Raw genomic sequence first — 15682 nt, 5'->3', positions numbered from 1 at the left:
AATAAAAACTAATTTTTACAGATTCGTCGAATTAAAATTCTTGAAGTTTATATTAACGAAAGGGGTTTTTCGTTTTTCAAAATTTTGATGTTAATATTGCAATTATATTTACAATTATGAGAGATTTTAGGGTCGGGTAATTTCACATTTGGATTTCTTGAAATATGTAACCTAAAAAAAAATTTTACACATAAATTATGTTTTTAGTATTAAAAAAGTCTTATTCAGAAAAAAATACTCACTGAAAAGTAACATTCCAAGAAATGTGACTTGAAGTGTTTTAACAAAACACAATATAAGCGATTTTTGGCTTATTATGCCAAGTTTGCAAAATGTTTTGAGCGATCGCTTGTGATAATGTGCCTAAAACCATACATACATATTTACATTTACGCTTATACCTACACAGTAGGTATATAATAATATTATTTGTGTTAATTACTATATAAAATTTGATATTTACAAATTCAATTTTATGAACACAACAGAGAAAAAAATAACACGCAATATAGTAGTCCCACAGAGAGGTTGTATGTGACGTTATAGTATCTTCTGTCCTTTTTGTTTTCATACAAGACGCACACAAAGGAACATTTTTTATCAATGGCGTTTATATGACCTCTCTTTGGGACATACACAATTCATAAATCTATACATAATTCTGTTTCAGAAATAAATATTTAGATGCATATTTGAAGTGAATCATTTCGAGACCTTGTCAAAAAATTGCTATGCAAGTCTAATATTTTGTGTGAGGAAGTCATGTGTCATGATAGTCAACATTGATTTTTTGACTATCATGACACATGACTTCCTAATATTCTGTGTAAGGAAGTCATGTGTCATGATAGTCGACAGTGATTTTTTGGCCAGCAAAACTAGCTGGATGTTACATTATTTTTAGCATTTCGTGATATTGACTCTTTATGCTTCTTGCACACTACTGGCTGGAACCGAGATATTATTTCAATGAGATAGCGCACCGCCCGGTATATTGTATCTCCTACTGCACATCGTATATCTGTATATTATATCGGCCACTGCAGTACATTCGTACAGTATGTGCGTTCGCTCCCACATTCTACAGATCGATCCATTCCAATGAAAAACTAGTTACAAATTAATTAATGTAAGCTTCAAAGGAGATTTAGGGAGGAGAGATATTCGATGGTTTCCGCATTGGTAAAAATAATTGTTCATCTTTGAAGGGAATATTAATTTATTTGTTACCCATAAAAGTACTGTAGACTGGGCCCGGCACTGGCTGTGCTTCCAGTTTGCTTTTCGCCAGGACCGTTTCGGGTGGGTGCCGTTGTAGATGTGCTACCCTTTTAAAATGCTATACAAATCAGCACCAGCCGGTAAAACCGTTTTAGTTTTATTTAATTCAGAAAATATAACTACATCTATAAAACTATTGATGGTAGACTATATACTATTTTTATAATATATAAAGAGGAAGGTCACTGTCTACATGAGATTTCGAAAAACTCTGTGTAAAGACCGGGCAATGCCGGGGACTTCAGCTAGTTTTTAATAATTACTATAACTAGCAAGTCACCGGGCAATGCCGGGGACTTAAGCTAGTTTTTAATAATTACTAAATTGAGATATGGAACTTTTCAAGGCAATGGACAATGTTTTACAAAACTTTTTTTTTTTTAAATTGTTCACTAGTACATAGTCGTTTTGTTAATCTTTACTATTCTTTGCGGATCATCGGCAAGCACATGGTATAATATTGTACGGAAATCCTATGTCATTTTTATGAAAACAACAATCCTTGAGATCTACCCTAATCGACATTCAGCATAAGGCTGCGTTTAACCTTGGAGGACCGAGAATCGCCTCTTTTCTTGGATCTTTTAATCTTGGCTACTGTTCGGAGCGGAGTGTCTCCAATCTGGTTATCTCCCATGTCCAGGGGCGAGACTTCGTCTTGTTCGAAGCCGGGCGGGATGTTGTCCACCCGGGACCTGTGACCAGGATGCGGTGTGGAGGTGTTGGAGGCTTGCAGAGCCTTGATCTCCTCCATCAGCTCCGGATCTGCATCAAACAGGTCTTCAATCTGTAATTTATGTAAGAAAAATGTTAATTATTGTGAAATACATAAACTCTTACTCTGACAGCAGATGGATGAACCTAAATAATAATTTTATTTTTTTTTAACATTTTATTTATTTATATGCAGTAAGCAGTTTATATGTTTGAATATTAATATTCGGAAGTATGATTTTTTAAATAAGCGTGATTTTTGTCATTGCCTGTAATCAACATTTGCTGTAATGACCTAGAATTCTGTCCGATATCTTAAATTTAAGTTTTTTAATATTTAACCATTAGAGTGCTATTCCGCACCATTGAATATTGCAACACGGCACTGCGAGCTTTAGCGTGCGTCAACAGTTATATTTAACCCATTGGCCTGAAACGACGCCATCCCGGCGTGTGTACGGCGATGTGTCTCAAAATCAAACGACGCCGTCCCGGCGGGTCTGATGTTTGTCGGCTTAAAAACGAAAAAGGGATACATTATTGACATCTGTGTTCAAAATTTTAAATGCCAATCGCTCTGTAGATAATTAAGCATTCATTTCGTAGTAATTGGCAGGACTCCGTTGGTACAGTTTTTTCCTGATATTTACGAGTGAAATTTTGTTATATTTCAGCGTCATTGAATTTTTTCAAAATGGCGTGTGGTTCGGGAATTGACAAGCTTGTTCGTAAAATGCGTGGTGGGCGGCTAACATCAGCCCAAATTGAAAACATATATTATGGTAATAAGTATGATTAATGTACAATTTTTCTTAATCCAATTATAAAAAAATGAAAAAAAAATGGTTTTTATAAAAAAAATATTTTTATATCTTCGTTTAATCATATGAATCCTATAATTTCTATACCCGCTATATCCGATTTTTTGACAAAATGATCTGAGTATGACATCTTGTTCACATTTTTGCGAGCAACAAGAGGAGCCTAAAATTGAGTTTCAAAACCCTCCTTATCATGACCAAAAACCATGTTAAAACTGCGAGTGAGAAACCAAATCCGCTATATCATACAGAAAGTCACTATCAAAACCCGCTATATCGGATTCAACGAATCACAAGCAGTTATTTTGCCAAAATACAATATGGCCGCCGCTCTGACGCCACGCACGTGTGTCAAAATGATCTACGCGTGAGTTTCTAAACCCGCCATGTCGCCTCAGTTGACTTTCAAAATCACGAAGTGAGTATCAAAATCCGCTATATCCATTTTATTTATCGAAATTACTTAATTATTGCTAGACATATATAGAAAAATAAATGCTTTTCGAAATTTTATTACTCCAATTCATTATATAAAATTTTTTAATGCATTTACTTATGTACGCTAGAGATGTGACAGTTTTTTGCGGTTTTCTCCAAATCAATGAAAGTTGATATAGCGGGTATAGAAATTACACGACTCATATTATGTATTATTATTTTTTTAAACACTGCATATATTTTTTACATACCTTGATTAAATGCACAAGTAAATAAAAAAAAATTGTTTTGTTTGCATGTTTAGTTTAAAAGTAATGTAAGATTTAGTACACCACTGCAGATTTAAAACTTTTGGTACAAAATTAATTCGGATGCCGAAGGGTTAACACCTGACAATTGTCAACGATGGTGGAATTGACGTTTTTTTTAATAGTCTTCAACGCCCAGTATTAACGCTAATATGGTGTTCTAACAGAGAAATTAATAAAGTATTTACAGAAGTATCAAAGTGAAAGATGTAATCTATAAATAGTATAAAATAAAGTCGCTATCCGCGTCTGTCTGTTTGTGCGCTTAGTTATTCTAAACTATGCAACGGATTTTGAAATGGCATAGTAATGTTGACCTCACTGGGTGGCTTACCCGTGCTGAGTAAGCATAAGCATATATATAAAACATGCATATTCTATATACAGGATGTCCGGGGTCAAAGTGCAGTAACTTCGGGAGGTGATTCTACATGATGGTAGGAGAAAAAAAGATAAATAACTTTTTCCGAAATTCCAACTTTTTTTTCCATACAAAAAGACATACCTATTCAAAATCCTTAGTGAAGGTACACACTTACCTGATAAATTCGCTGTGTGCTTGTCGAGCGCGAGACTGGTGAAGTTGTTTATTATTTGCCAGTAACGCGTAAACCGAGAGTTCGAAGTTATAACAATGCGCTTCAAAATCGTCTGTTTTATGATGTTTTAAACCAAATTCGAAGAACAAAGAAAACAGTACTAAAATAATAATACGAATTTACACTTTTAACGATAAAAACTATTAATAACTTATTAAAGACTTAACTGTGTCATCGCTTTTTTACTAATTTAACAGATTTTCAAAATGTCCACCTTCAGCTTGCATGCAAGTATTTAAACGTAGAGTGATATTATTTACAACTTGTACGTTGTTGCGTATTTCATCTGCAGCTTCGTGAATATTGTATGTGGGGTATGTGTTTATAATATTTCTTTAAAGTAAACAAATCACAGTTGTTCTATTACCAGCTGTAGAGCGCGGGAAGGGGGGGTAGCGGGTGTTAGTTCTAGGATTGGCCGGTCGATTTCAAATGATCCAAAAGCAATAATAATGCAGTACGCACACGCCGGCGCCATTTTTTGTTTGTAGCTTAAAAAAGCAGGTCTAAAAGTTGAAATTTCAAAAAAATTATTTTTCTTTTTTACTTCTACCATCATGTAGAATCACCTCCCGAAGTTACTGCACTCTCACCCCGGACACCCTGTATATATAGAAAGTTGATAAGAGTAGATGTTTATACTAGAACTCAAAACCTCAAAATTTTACTCCAGTACATTCACAACCTCGAGTACGCATCAGCAGTAACATAAAAATCACCCTACATGTTTGTGCTCGCAAAACTCGAAAAGTAGTAAACCGATATTGCTTAAAATTTCAAAATTTGTTCTTATTAGTGCCAGGAGTGTTTAGAGAGTAGTTTGAATGATATAAGAAGTCGGGGACACCCGCGCAATATCTCTGCACCGGGGAATGAGACAGAAATTAAAATCGATGTAATGTAGTTTTCAGTAACATTGTGGTTTACAGTAGTGAATGGTGAAAGAAGTCGGAGACTCCCGTGAAAGACATTAGCAATAGCGAAGCATTGCGGCGTCCACTAGTTTCTAATAATATAATTTAGAGTGACCTCAGTTTTATAATCCCGCAGCAGGTCGCTGGCGTAGGCCACGAGGTCGGGGACCAGCGGTGAGAAGGAGGAGCGCAGGCGGCGGTGCAGGCGCAGCACCGTGGGCACCACTTTGTCCATCACACTCAGCTTTATCTTCTGCAATCAGAAAAGTTACACATTCATTAACCGTATCTAAGCGACTTATATCATCGTTGTTGTATTATTATGTTGAAACAATAGCTACAAGATAGGTAGAGGTAGTCCACCTGAGAAACAATGTTGGTGGTGACCCTTATGGCCATGTCCTCCGAGGGTTGGCGGGTCTGCGGGGGTTTGGCGGCGCGGCGCAGACAGAACAGGATATCTCTCAGCACCTCCACTCCGTCATCTCCCAGCTCGTCCAAAGTACCCGTCTCCTTGCACAGCTTCTCCTGCAATCAATCAATGTTGACAAAGCTCATTGCAAATCATGTCATTGGATGTACATAACGCAAAAGTGCTATTTCACGGTGAAGCCAGTGCTTTTCACAACAAATTTAACAAACATTATTTGAATGCAAATTGTTTAAGAAGAGAACTTTGCAACGAACCTGAGTGTTGAGTCTCTGTATGTCACTCATGTGGGATAGCATCAGTTCATAAATGGTCAGTCTTATTTGTCTTTTCTCCTCACCTGCAAACAATAATGGGCCATTATCATGATTCATTTTTGGGTTCTTACGCCATGATGCGCTTCCTCCTTCTACCCAACGTTTCGGACAAGGTTAGAGTGTCCATCATCAGGGCAGATGTGAATCTACGAAGATGTGCTATACGCTGTCAGAAACGTTGGCTAAAGAAGGAGGAAAAGCAACACGGCATAATAAACAACATTAATCAAGATAATACTTTTGAGCGTGAAAATCTCAAAATATATTCAATAATGCGCAAGGTTATATATTTTTTATCGACGTACTCAAAACCTTATTTTTTTGCCATAATATTAAAAAATTGGGACATATTTTATATTTTATGTGCATATTTATTATTAAAAAAAACTGTTTTTAAAATTATATTATTTTTATTATAATAATGATCAAACCTTGCAAAGTAAACAGTCTTTTCTCCTCTTCAGAAACAGAAAACTTGGCGTACTTGGCGTGCCCTTTAAACGCATTATAATAAAATATGCATTCTACAAAATTGTTGCATAAAATACTTTTATTTCTCTCTATCAAGCAGTTTAGTATATAATAGTTCGCAACGTCACGAACGGCTTCGTCGGTGTCGCAGATAAGGGGGAAATAATGGAAATAGAGAGTGCCGCGCAGCCGTAGGAAGTCCCCCACCAAGAGTTGGGTGACCAGTTGCGCGGCACAGCGACGCACTGCCGTGTCCTTGCTGCCCAGGCACGCGCACACTGACGATAGCATCGGCTCCACGATGGATGTGAATCTGAACAAGGAAGGAAAATATAAATATGTTTTTCGATACATTGAATATTTTATATTTTTGTATATTGTTTATGGCCTACTTGATAGTCACAGATACAAATATATATTACAAGACTTAATTTTTAATTGTAAACAGCCATTCAAAAATGGCATATTATGACGTGCGATCACTCAAGACGTTTTGCAAAACTAGACAAAATATGCCGAAAATCACTCTAGTGGATAAGAATACAATTTTTTTTTAAATCACCAAAAATGTTTAAGGCGGTGCCATACGTAGTAATGCAAAATCATGTGTTTTTGGTTTGAAAATTTGGTCGCCTAGAAATGTTTCAGATGCTTTAATTAAATACTGCGAGTAGAATACATCTCGGCCTTTGAAATAATCAAGTATTTTTTAGATAAGTCTTTTTATAAGTTCATAAAAAAATAATGTATAAGGCCTATGAAAACTGCTTTAAAGTTCAAAATCTCCTACTTACGAACCCATTTTCGGTTATGATTTTATTTTATAATGTGGCAAATTAAGTTATTTATAAAATGATCGAAAAACATTTAAATATTTATGCCTAAAATTCACAAAATAAAATAAAAGGCACTTTTTGGCCATGTTTTTTTCTTGCATAAATCAAAACAGGCTGATGGTGTTAAGCGGGAATTCTAACCTTATCGCCATCTACGTAAGGGTTGTTATTGATAGCGGCTCAATTTAAAATATTACACGATGTAGTGCATCGCCTTAAGGGAAATTGTTTTTATTTTAATGCTGATTCTGCTTTTACACCCCTCAATTGGGTATGCCGTAATCCAACTGGTTCCAGACGGTTGGGAACACTAGGAACCATTTTGCGGTATTCACATGAAAATAAAGTTAAACTCATACTATTGGTGGACAGAATCATAGAATATCTTGAATGGTGAGGTTAGGTTAGTTTGTTTACCTGGTGCACAGGTCGGCCAGCACGCACATGGAGTTGACCTTGAGGGGCAGGGGGCAGCGAGGGTCCTGTAGCAGGCGTGCGCACAGAGGGGCCACCAGCTCTGCCGTCTTACGCTCGCGGATACTTAGTTTGCCCAGGGCGGCCACGGCGCATGCACGCACGTTTAACGGCTGCTCCTCTGCAATCACAGCGCAAGCATTTCCAGCTTAAATGAATATGTACTTAATTAATATTTGAAAGCAACATCTGCAGTTATCTAATAATCACCATCACGCTTATCATCGAATGAACCAATGATTTCCACCAGCAGGTCAATAACTTCCACTGAGGGTCTCCTTTCTGCAGCCAGGGCCAGGTCAGCCATAGCCAGCAGTGCGGGGCCTTGAACCTGGACAGAAAAAAAAAAACAAACATCGATTTAGTTTCTAGAGTATTACAATACTAGCTGAAGTCCCCAAACTTTACACAAACTTTTTGAAAGCAGATATAGATTGACAGTAATTTCCCTCTTATTTTGAATGTCAAGTGTGCAAAATTTCATCAAGAAATAGCAAAATTCTGCTTTAAGGGGGTGGTTTTTCCAAAGCTCATATAGACAGTGATCTTTCTCCTGTTTTGAAGTTACATATATGTAAAATTTCATCAATATCTAAATAAAAATATAGATTTGTTCAAAAAGCATACCCACAAATCCACACCAGAACACTCTTCTTTATTGACTGAGCGTAGCAAAGTTCTGTTTTAATTCAAACGTTTTGCATTTCGTATGTCTGTAATTGTTTTTTGTACATTTGGTTTCCCTTTCAAGATGGTGGCCGTTTTAATGGTCCAGTAAAGATTCTTTTTTCTTCTTTGCAGTTTTTTCAAAATTATGGAACCTACCGTCAGCGCCCTTGAGGTGATTTCTCACGAAAACGGCACTATATAAATTAGCCAAATATTATTATTACCTGCCCAAAGTTTGAAAAAAGAATTTTCATTGAGTTTAGTGACTTTTCTTTGAACAAATTAAAGAATTTCTTATCTATCTATCCAGGGGGTATAACTCTACTTCAAAACCTCAACACAAACCGTAGACATGGTAAAAATCTATGTTTGTGATGTCACAGATGCAAATTTATTTTGTTTCTCGCTCACTTTACCATAAAACCCGTGTAACAGAAAGAGAGGCTTAGCAAACCGTGTAATGCGTGTTCTCGCCGCTAGGTGGCCGACGCGTGCTCCCCGCCATTTCACTTCCTGGAGAAAAATGTAAACAAGTCTGACGGACGCCATTATCAATTTATTTTATCATAACATTGTGCAAACATTTAATATTTTCAAATATCTGGTTGTGTGAAACTAAAAATGACTACCGATAAAGTTCTTATCACGTGTTGTGTAAAAGGATGTACTGACAGAGACTCTATTCGACACAAGTTTCCGCCCATAACCTCTGAGAGTCCAATTTTAGCTCAATATGCATCAGTTTGTGAGTCTCATTTCGGTATAATAATAAAGTAATTAGACGCCAATACAGCTAAAACAGTAGGTTCAATCGTTGACTACCTTATTGACACTATTTTTTCAATAGCGTTGGATGTTGAAAGAATATAACTATTATTTCCAACGGCTAGTTATATATTGATACAGTACTTCTTGGTTCACCTTCTAAATGTGTTTTGTGCTTTTATTATTGTATTTCATGTTTATATTTAAAAAATAAAATTATTGTGCATGTAATTACGAGTTTGTTTTTCAACTTCTGATAAAACGCCGTCCTGAGAAAATGAGCTGTAAAGAAAGTTACTTTAAAGCTCATTTTCTCTTTTAGGACAGCGCTTTGTCAGATGGGACCTTGTGGTCTTGGGTGACATTTTACTTATGTTTTAGGCTAATGAATTGGGTTTTCGGTAGGTTCCGAAGCAGAATTATATTGTCTATGGTCGCGCCTTTTTTAAAATTTCCTTTATCCTTTGTCGATGGTGTAGTGTGACGTCACCAATGCGCGGTGTCTTAGAATTTGCCAGATCTAAGGTTAAAAACTTGACCAAACCAATCGTATGGAAAGAGGGTCGAGTTATCAATCTATAGATAGTTGATTTATGTATCTATCTATATAAATAAAAATGAAAATGTTTAACCCCTCCAGCGTTTGAGGGTCATATACGACCGGGCGTCCATATTTTATAAAAGTATTTTTATTTTTTTTTTTATCATGCGGAAATAATTAATTTTTTTGACGTTAGAAAGAGAAATAATAATTGTTTCCAGTTTGCCTCAAATATTTATACTGGAATCCATTAATAAAATACTAAAAATAGCCAAAATTAATAATTCAAATTTCGCGCCGCCAGCGTAACAATAGGTTTAACTTTAAAAAAGGTTCAGTTTTCTTACAAATTTCCCAAACAAAACTAACGTGTTTTCGAAATATGGTGTTAAGCGGTAATATAAACAATATCAAATAATTATAAGCAATAATTAGTCGCCTGAAATATTAATACAAATTGAAAATATCTCCCGAGTAAAAATAAATGCCACCAACGGGAATTGAACCCGTGCCTTCTAATGTCCGGTCAGGTGCTCTGTATCCACTGACTAATTATTGTTTAGTTTATCATTAAAAAATAATAATATTTGACAAGTCAAAAATATTTCACCAATAAATGAAGATATCATATGTCTCGACGCCATCTAGTGAGAAATTTAGCACTAACAAAGCCTTTCCTACAAGTTTACAGGTGGAAAAATATAATAAGCAGTAATTGTTGATTGAGGTACTAGTACATATTGAATTATTCGGCGGGTTGGAAATAAGCCGACATAGCTCAATGGTTTCAGAGCACCTGACCGGATATCAGAAGGCACGGGTTCAATTCCCGTTGGCGGCATTTATTTTTACTCGGGAGATATTTTCAATTTGTATTAATATTTCGGGCGACTAATTATTGCTTATAACTATTTGTTATCCTTTGTGCTATGCATAAAACCTTGTCTTATAAACATTAGTTTATCATTAAAAAATAATAAACAATATAGCCATCCACATAAGAGTTAGCGTCCCGATTCGAAATGTTATACGACGTGGTGCATCACCTTAAGTACGTACGTATTTTAGTATCTACAGTAGAACCTCGTTAATTCGAAATCCAGCGGACATCAAAAATCAAATTTCGAATTAACGAATTCCCACGTAATTCGAAATTTTATGAAAAAAAAAAAAATAATTACGCCGAAAATCGATTTTCTCGGCCGCCTCTTCAAATCCGGGTGGTATTTTAGCTGTAAATTCGTATTAATACCAATTATGTCTTTATTTTCGCGGTCGATTACCGTAGCGGCCGGCCCTTTAAATTCAGATATTCGCAATAAATTCGTAAAAATGCTATATATTTACGCGTAAATCGAGATTTCGCTGCCGATTTCGGTCGCGGCCTACCCTTTAAATTGAGATATTCGTAAAAATACGATATATTTCCGCGTAAATCGAGATTTCGCGGTAATTTTCCGTCGCGGCCGGCCCTTTATTTCAAATATCTGAATTTGAATTCGTAAAAATACGATATATTTCCGCGTAAAACGAGGATTCGCGGCCGTATTCCATCGCGGCCGGCTCTTCAAATTCAGATATTCGAAATAAATTCATAAAATGCTATATTTTTACGCGTAAATCGAGATTTCGATGCCGATTTCGGTCGCGGCCTACCCTTTAAATTGATATATTCGTAAAAATACGATATATTTCCGCCTAAATCGAGATTTCGCGGTAATTTTCTGTCGCGGCCGGCCCTTTATTTCAAATATCTGAATTTGAATTCGTTAAAATACAATATATTTCCGCGTAAAACGAGAATTCGCGGCCGTATTCCGTCGCGGCCGGCTCTTCAAATTCAGATATTCGAAATAAATTCGCAAAAATATGATATATTTCCGCGTAAATCGAATTTTGTCGGCAGTTTTTCGTCGCGGCCGGCCTTTTAAGTTCAGATATTTGAAGTAAATTCGTAAAAATATGTCATATTTCGGCATGGATCGAAATTTTTCGGCCGATATCCGTCGCGCCGTATTTTTTCAACTCGGATATTCGAAGTAAAGTTAGTAAAAATACGATATATTTCCGCGTTAATTGAAATTTCGCCTCCGATTTCCGTCGCAATGATGAAATACGATATATTTACGCGTAAATCGAAATTACGCGGCCGAGTTTCGTCGCGGCCGACCCTTTAAATTCAGATATTTGGCGTAAACTCGTAAAACTACAACATATACCCTCGTAAAATGTATTTTCTCGGCCCTTTAAACTCGGATATTCGAAATAAATTTGAAAAAATACAACATTGCAGTGTAAATCGATTCAGATTTACAAAATAATAATACTAATTAGGACGATGTATAACCACGTAAAAATACATTTTTCGGCGTTTTACCGCCACGGCTGACTTTTAGATTCAGATTTACGAAATATTATGATTTATTTTTGCAAAAATCAAATTTTTTCGAATTACACGAACAAATTTTCGTGCGCGGACAAAAATAAATTTCGAATTACGAATTAACGAATTTCGAATTAAAAAAAATTTTGTATGAAAAAATTTTTCAGCGGAAATTTTTTTTGCGAAAATTTCGAATTAGGCGTTTTTTCGAATTATCGGGGTTCGAATTAACGGGGTTCTACTGTACTTGCAAATCTTATGATTTCAGAGAAAATTCTGGTTTTTATCTATTATAAAAGAATATTAGGAACATACTTTTTTCGACACGGGTCTACTGTTCACAGAACTACTAGTATATAATATACCGGGTCTACTATTCACAGAACTACTAGTATATAGTATACCATTTATTGGATAACCGACACCTCTGCCGTAGGTCACTCCAGGTGGTTTGCTACATTTTTTGACTTAGCAGGGTCAGGGAGTGAGGTTTATCCGGGTCTTGACGGCAGATGTGCCTGTCTACCAATTGCATAGCAGGCCGGATCAGTAGAGACTGGCTGAGTGAGACCTTTTGACCTCTCCAATAGGACTCTCTCGGAACATCACCTTTTACCGCAGTGGGGGGGGATGGATTCATACGTATGTCACTCCTGGACTCACTAACCCCCAGATTCCAACCCACCCCTACTACCCCTTTCCTTCCCAGAACTTCCCATTATTTCTTTCCTAAAATTACGCTCCACACTGCATCCCCAAAGATGACATAGGCCCTGAGGGGAATTATGCAACTGTCTAGTCCCAACTGTCTGAAGCAAGTGAGACTATGGTGTCCCCAATTGGGGTATGTTGAAGGTAGTGGGGAGTGAAAGGATATGGGGAAGAGAAAGATGGGGAAGTAGCCCTAGTGAAAGACCACCACTAGAAATTATAAAACACTCCTAGCATGTTTTTTAAACATTAAAATAAATAAATGGTGGTGACCTCGTTGCGTTCGGCCTGCAGCAGCTTACGCTCCCCCTCCGCCATGAGGTCGCAAGCCCAGCGCACGTCCCCGCCCAACAGCACGGTGAGTCTGGCAGCGAGCGCAACAGCGCCCCGGGCCCCCGCCGAGGGCAGGGTCCCCTCGCTGAGCGAGCGGATGAGGCGCGACCGCAGAACCGTGGCATCCAGTGGAGGAATGAACTTGGACCACTCGCGCAGCACCTCCAACACCAGGATTATGAGACGGCTGTCATTGAACTGCAATGGGAAAGTTATTTGTATTCATTTACATTATATAATATAGCAACTTTTTTTAACCAACCATTGCACATGCCATGTACAGTCAGTTGCTTTGGTATATATAATTTAACATTTACATGTAAAAAATAAGTGCGTTGGTGATAATTTCATGTTTTTGACGTTTGATATCATATCACTACCTATAGTATAAAACAACTCGCTATTCGCGTCTGTCTGTTTGTGCGCTTAGTTTTTCTAAACTACGCAACATATTTTGATAGGGTTTTCACTATCATTTATAGAATTTCTTCCGGAAGGCTTATATATGATCCATGTATATTATATTTATAGAAAGTATAGAAATGTTGATGTTTTGTAATCGAGTCATAAAAAATATTTTCAGGCGCTTACATTGCCAGCGTCATGATAAAGGCTAGCAGATGAATTGAACCTAGGCAGGAACCCGGTACATTTGTCAACCCAGCTAATAGCAGGTAATATATTTATTTATTTACTAACGGACCAAGTCCAATTAACACATTACATATTACACAAAGTTAATGCAAGGAGAAATGTTACAATAAAAGATGCTATGACAAAAATAGGGAACAAAAACAATAATGTCAAGTCAAGACAGGATCAAGGTTTTGATGGAGTTCACAACTTCAGCCATATCAATACAAAATATTACGACTAACAAAAATCATTCAAGTTTACAACAAAAAATTCAAGGTCCTGACTTGATTTGACAAGCCTGGACATTGGTGAATGGTATCCATAATTTGTGGAGTGTTGATTGAGGAAAAGCAAATCATTATTTAACTTAACCGGCTATCTCTGTATGCAGATGTCGCTTGTGTGATCCTAAAGAAGTTTAACTAAAAGAAATAAAATAGAAAGAAAGAAAATATATTATTTCCAATCAGAGGACAGCTATCATTATGAAAATTTTCACCCCGCAGGCTGCAGCCAGGGGCAGCTCTGCAGATCTGCACTCTTAGCTGCCGCAGAGAAACTGGAAAAGTAAAGAGGGGACGAGACGAGGACGGTTATGAGTTGCAAATAGTATTCCCACAGACCATAGCTTCAGGTGTCATCTCATTAAAGTAGTCCAAGACAAAGTGTATGTCGGAGACTTGTATATGGCGCGCCAGGCAGGAGAGCAGCACCCAGCAGGACAGGTTATTGTTGGTGCCGATGTGCGTGGACAGCGTGTCCACCAGCCGGAAACTGCAACCAAACATAAACCTTTATTGCAATCAGTGGCGGCCAGCTAATATGTGCTCCCGAGCGCCGAACAACCAACAATATTTCCGACATGGCTAATCACAATACGAAACTCGGTTCGGTTATAATATCTCATTCAAAAGGTACCTATTTAGCGCGCAACTTGCAGACCGACTTGTGCCTATGTTCGTAGCAGTTCGTTTTCGATTGCGATCCAAAATTTAACTGCTTTTTCGCATATTCTGTGGAACAGTCGAAAGCGTGGGTACATACCAGTTCATATTATTCTTTGCAAATAATACCATATCATGAACGGCGTTCGGGGTTTTACCACCACATCAGAAGGAATGGTTTATTCAGTAGAAAGTTAAACTAAAACGCGTATGTTTGATGTTATTGTCGATATCGTGGTTTCAATTAACCATCTGCTATTTTCAGCGAATGTTTCGCTTCTTCGATACAAGCATTTAAGATAAAATTTGTCATTAAGATATAAATGATGGTCAGATTACTTATTATCAGTTCAGTCAGCCGTCGCCTTTGCCGGACACTGTCTGTTGAATTTAAAACTTTTCTTACTCTGCGAAAGTTTTGAAGTTGCAGGTTATATCGATCTTGTATATCAATTTTATTAATAAGGCATATCAATTGCAGGTTATACCAATATATGTTTACTTTTGTGTTTGTTCAACGTATAAATTAAGAATGAGTTTGAATGTGGAATATATTAAGAACAATAGGTCGAGTTTTGAAAACAAAGTGATAATAAAAAATGCCGGTCCACCTAAACCTGAACTGATAATAAAACAAGAGTGCAAATCTGGATCGAAGAAGTTTACTCGATCATTTAACAAAACAATGTATAACAAAGCTTCTTGGCTCTGTGGATGTGATCAATTGAATAGTTTATTTTGTTTTCCGTGTTTAATTTACGATGTTGATTCAGTTTGGACAATTAGCGGTGTTACTGATTTAACTCACCTTTCTGAAAAAATCAAAAAACATAATTCTTGTCATTTACATTTGCAAAAAGTTTTAAGCTTAAAGGTTTTAGGAAAAGTTGACATCAGAATGCAATTGGATTCAGGCTACCGTGCCCAAGTTAAACACCATAATGAGCTAGTTAATAAAAATCGATACATCCTGTCCAAACTTATTGATTGCGTAAAATTTTGTGGTGCATTTGAATTAGCTATGCGTGGACATGACGAAAAAAGAGACTCGGTTAATCCCGGAGTGTATCGTGGTTTAATTGATTTTGTGGTCGAAC

The 15682-nt window shown here is 36.8% G+C and overlaps 1 protein-coding gene across 1 annotated transcript in view; it reads right to left on the bottom strand.

Moving 5' to 3' along the window:
- LOC149421115 (condensin-2 complex subunit D3-like) overlaps window positions 1-15682 on the bottom strand; it is a 34455-nt gene continuing 18773 nt past the window's right edge. The window contains exons 10-18 of the mRNA XM_089635819.1: window positions 14265-14415; window positions 12946-13203; window positions 7814-7934; window positions 7547-7724; window positions 6254-6606; window positions 5763-5845; window positions 5439-5603; window positions 5191-5328; window positions 1-2068 (exon numbers count right to left, since the gene is read on the bottom strand). Of these exons, the coding sequence (XP_089491945.1) occupies window positions 1796-2068; window positions 5191-5328; window positions 5439-5603; window positions 5763-5845; window positions 6254-6606; window positions 7547-7724; window positions 7814-7934; window positions 12946-13203; window positions 14265-14415 (1720 nt within the window). The 3' untranslated portion in view covers window positions 1-1795. The remainder of the gene's footprint in view (window positions 2069-5190; window positions 5329-5438; window positions 5604-5762; window positions 5846-6253; window positions 6607-7546; window positions 7725-7813; window positions 7935-12945; window positions 13204-14264; window positions 14416-15682) is intronic.

This window comes from Hesperophylax consimilis, chromosome 9, assembly GCF_061612785.1.
Source record: "Hesperophylax consimilis isolate HC1 chromosome 9, BYU_Hcon_1.0, whole genome shotgun sequence".
Lineage (NCBI taxonomy): Eukaryota > Metazoa > Arthropoda > Insecta > Trichoptera > Limnephilidae > Hesperophylax > Hesperophylax consimilis.
This window is presented reverse-complemented; position numbering and strand designations above follow the sequence as displayed.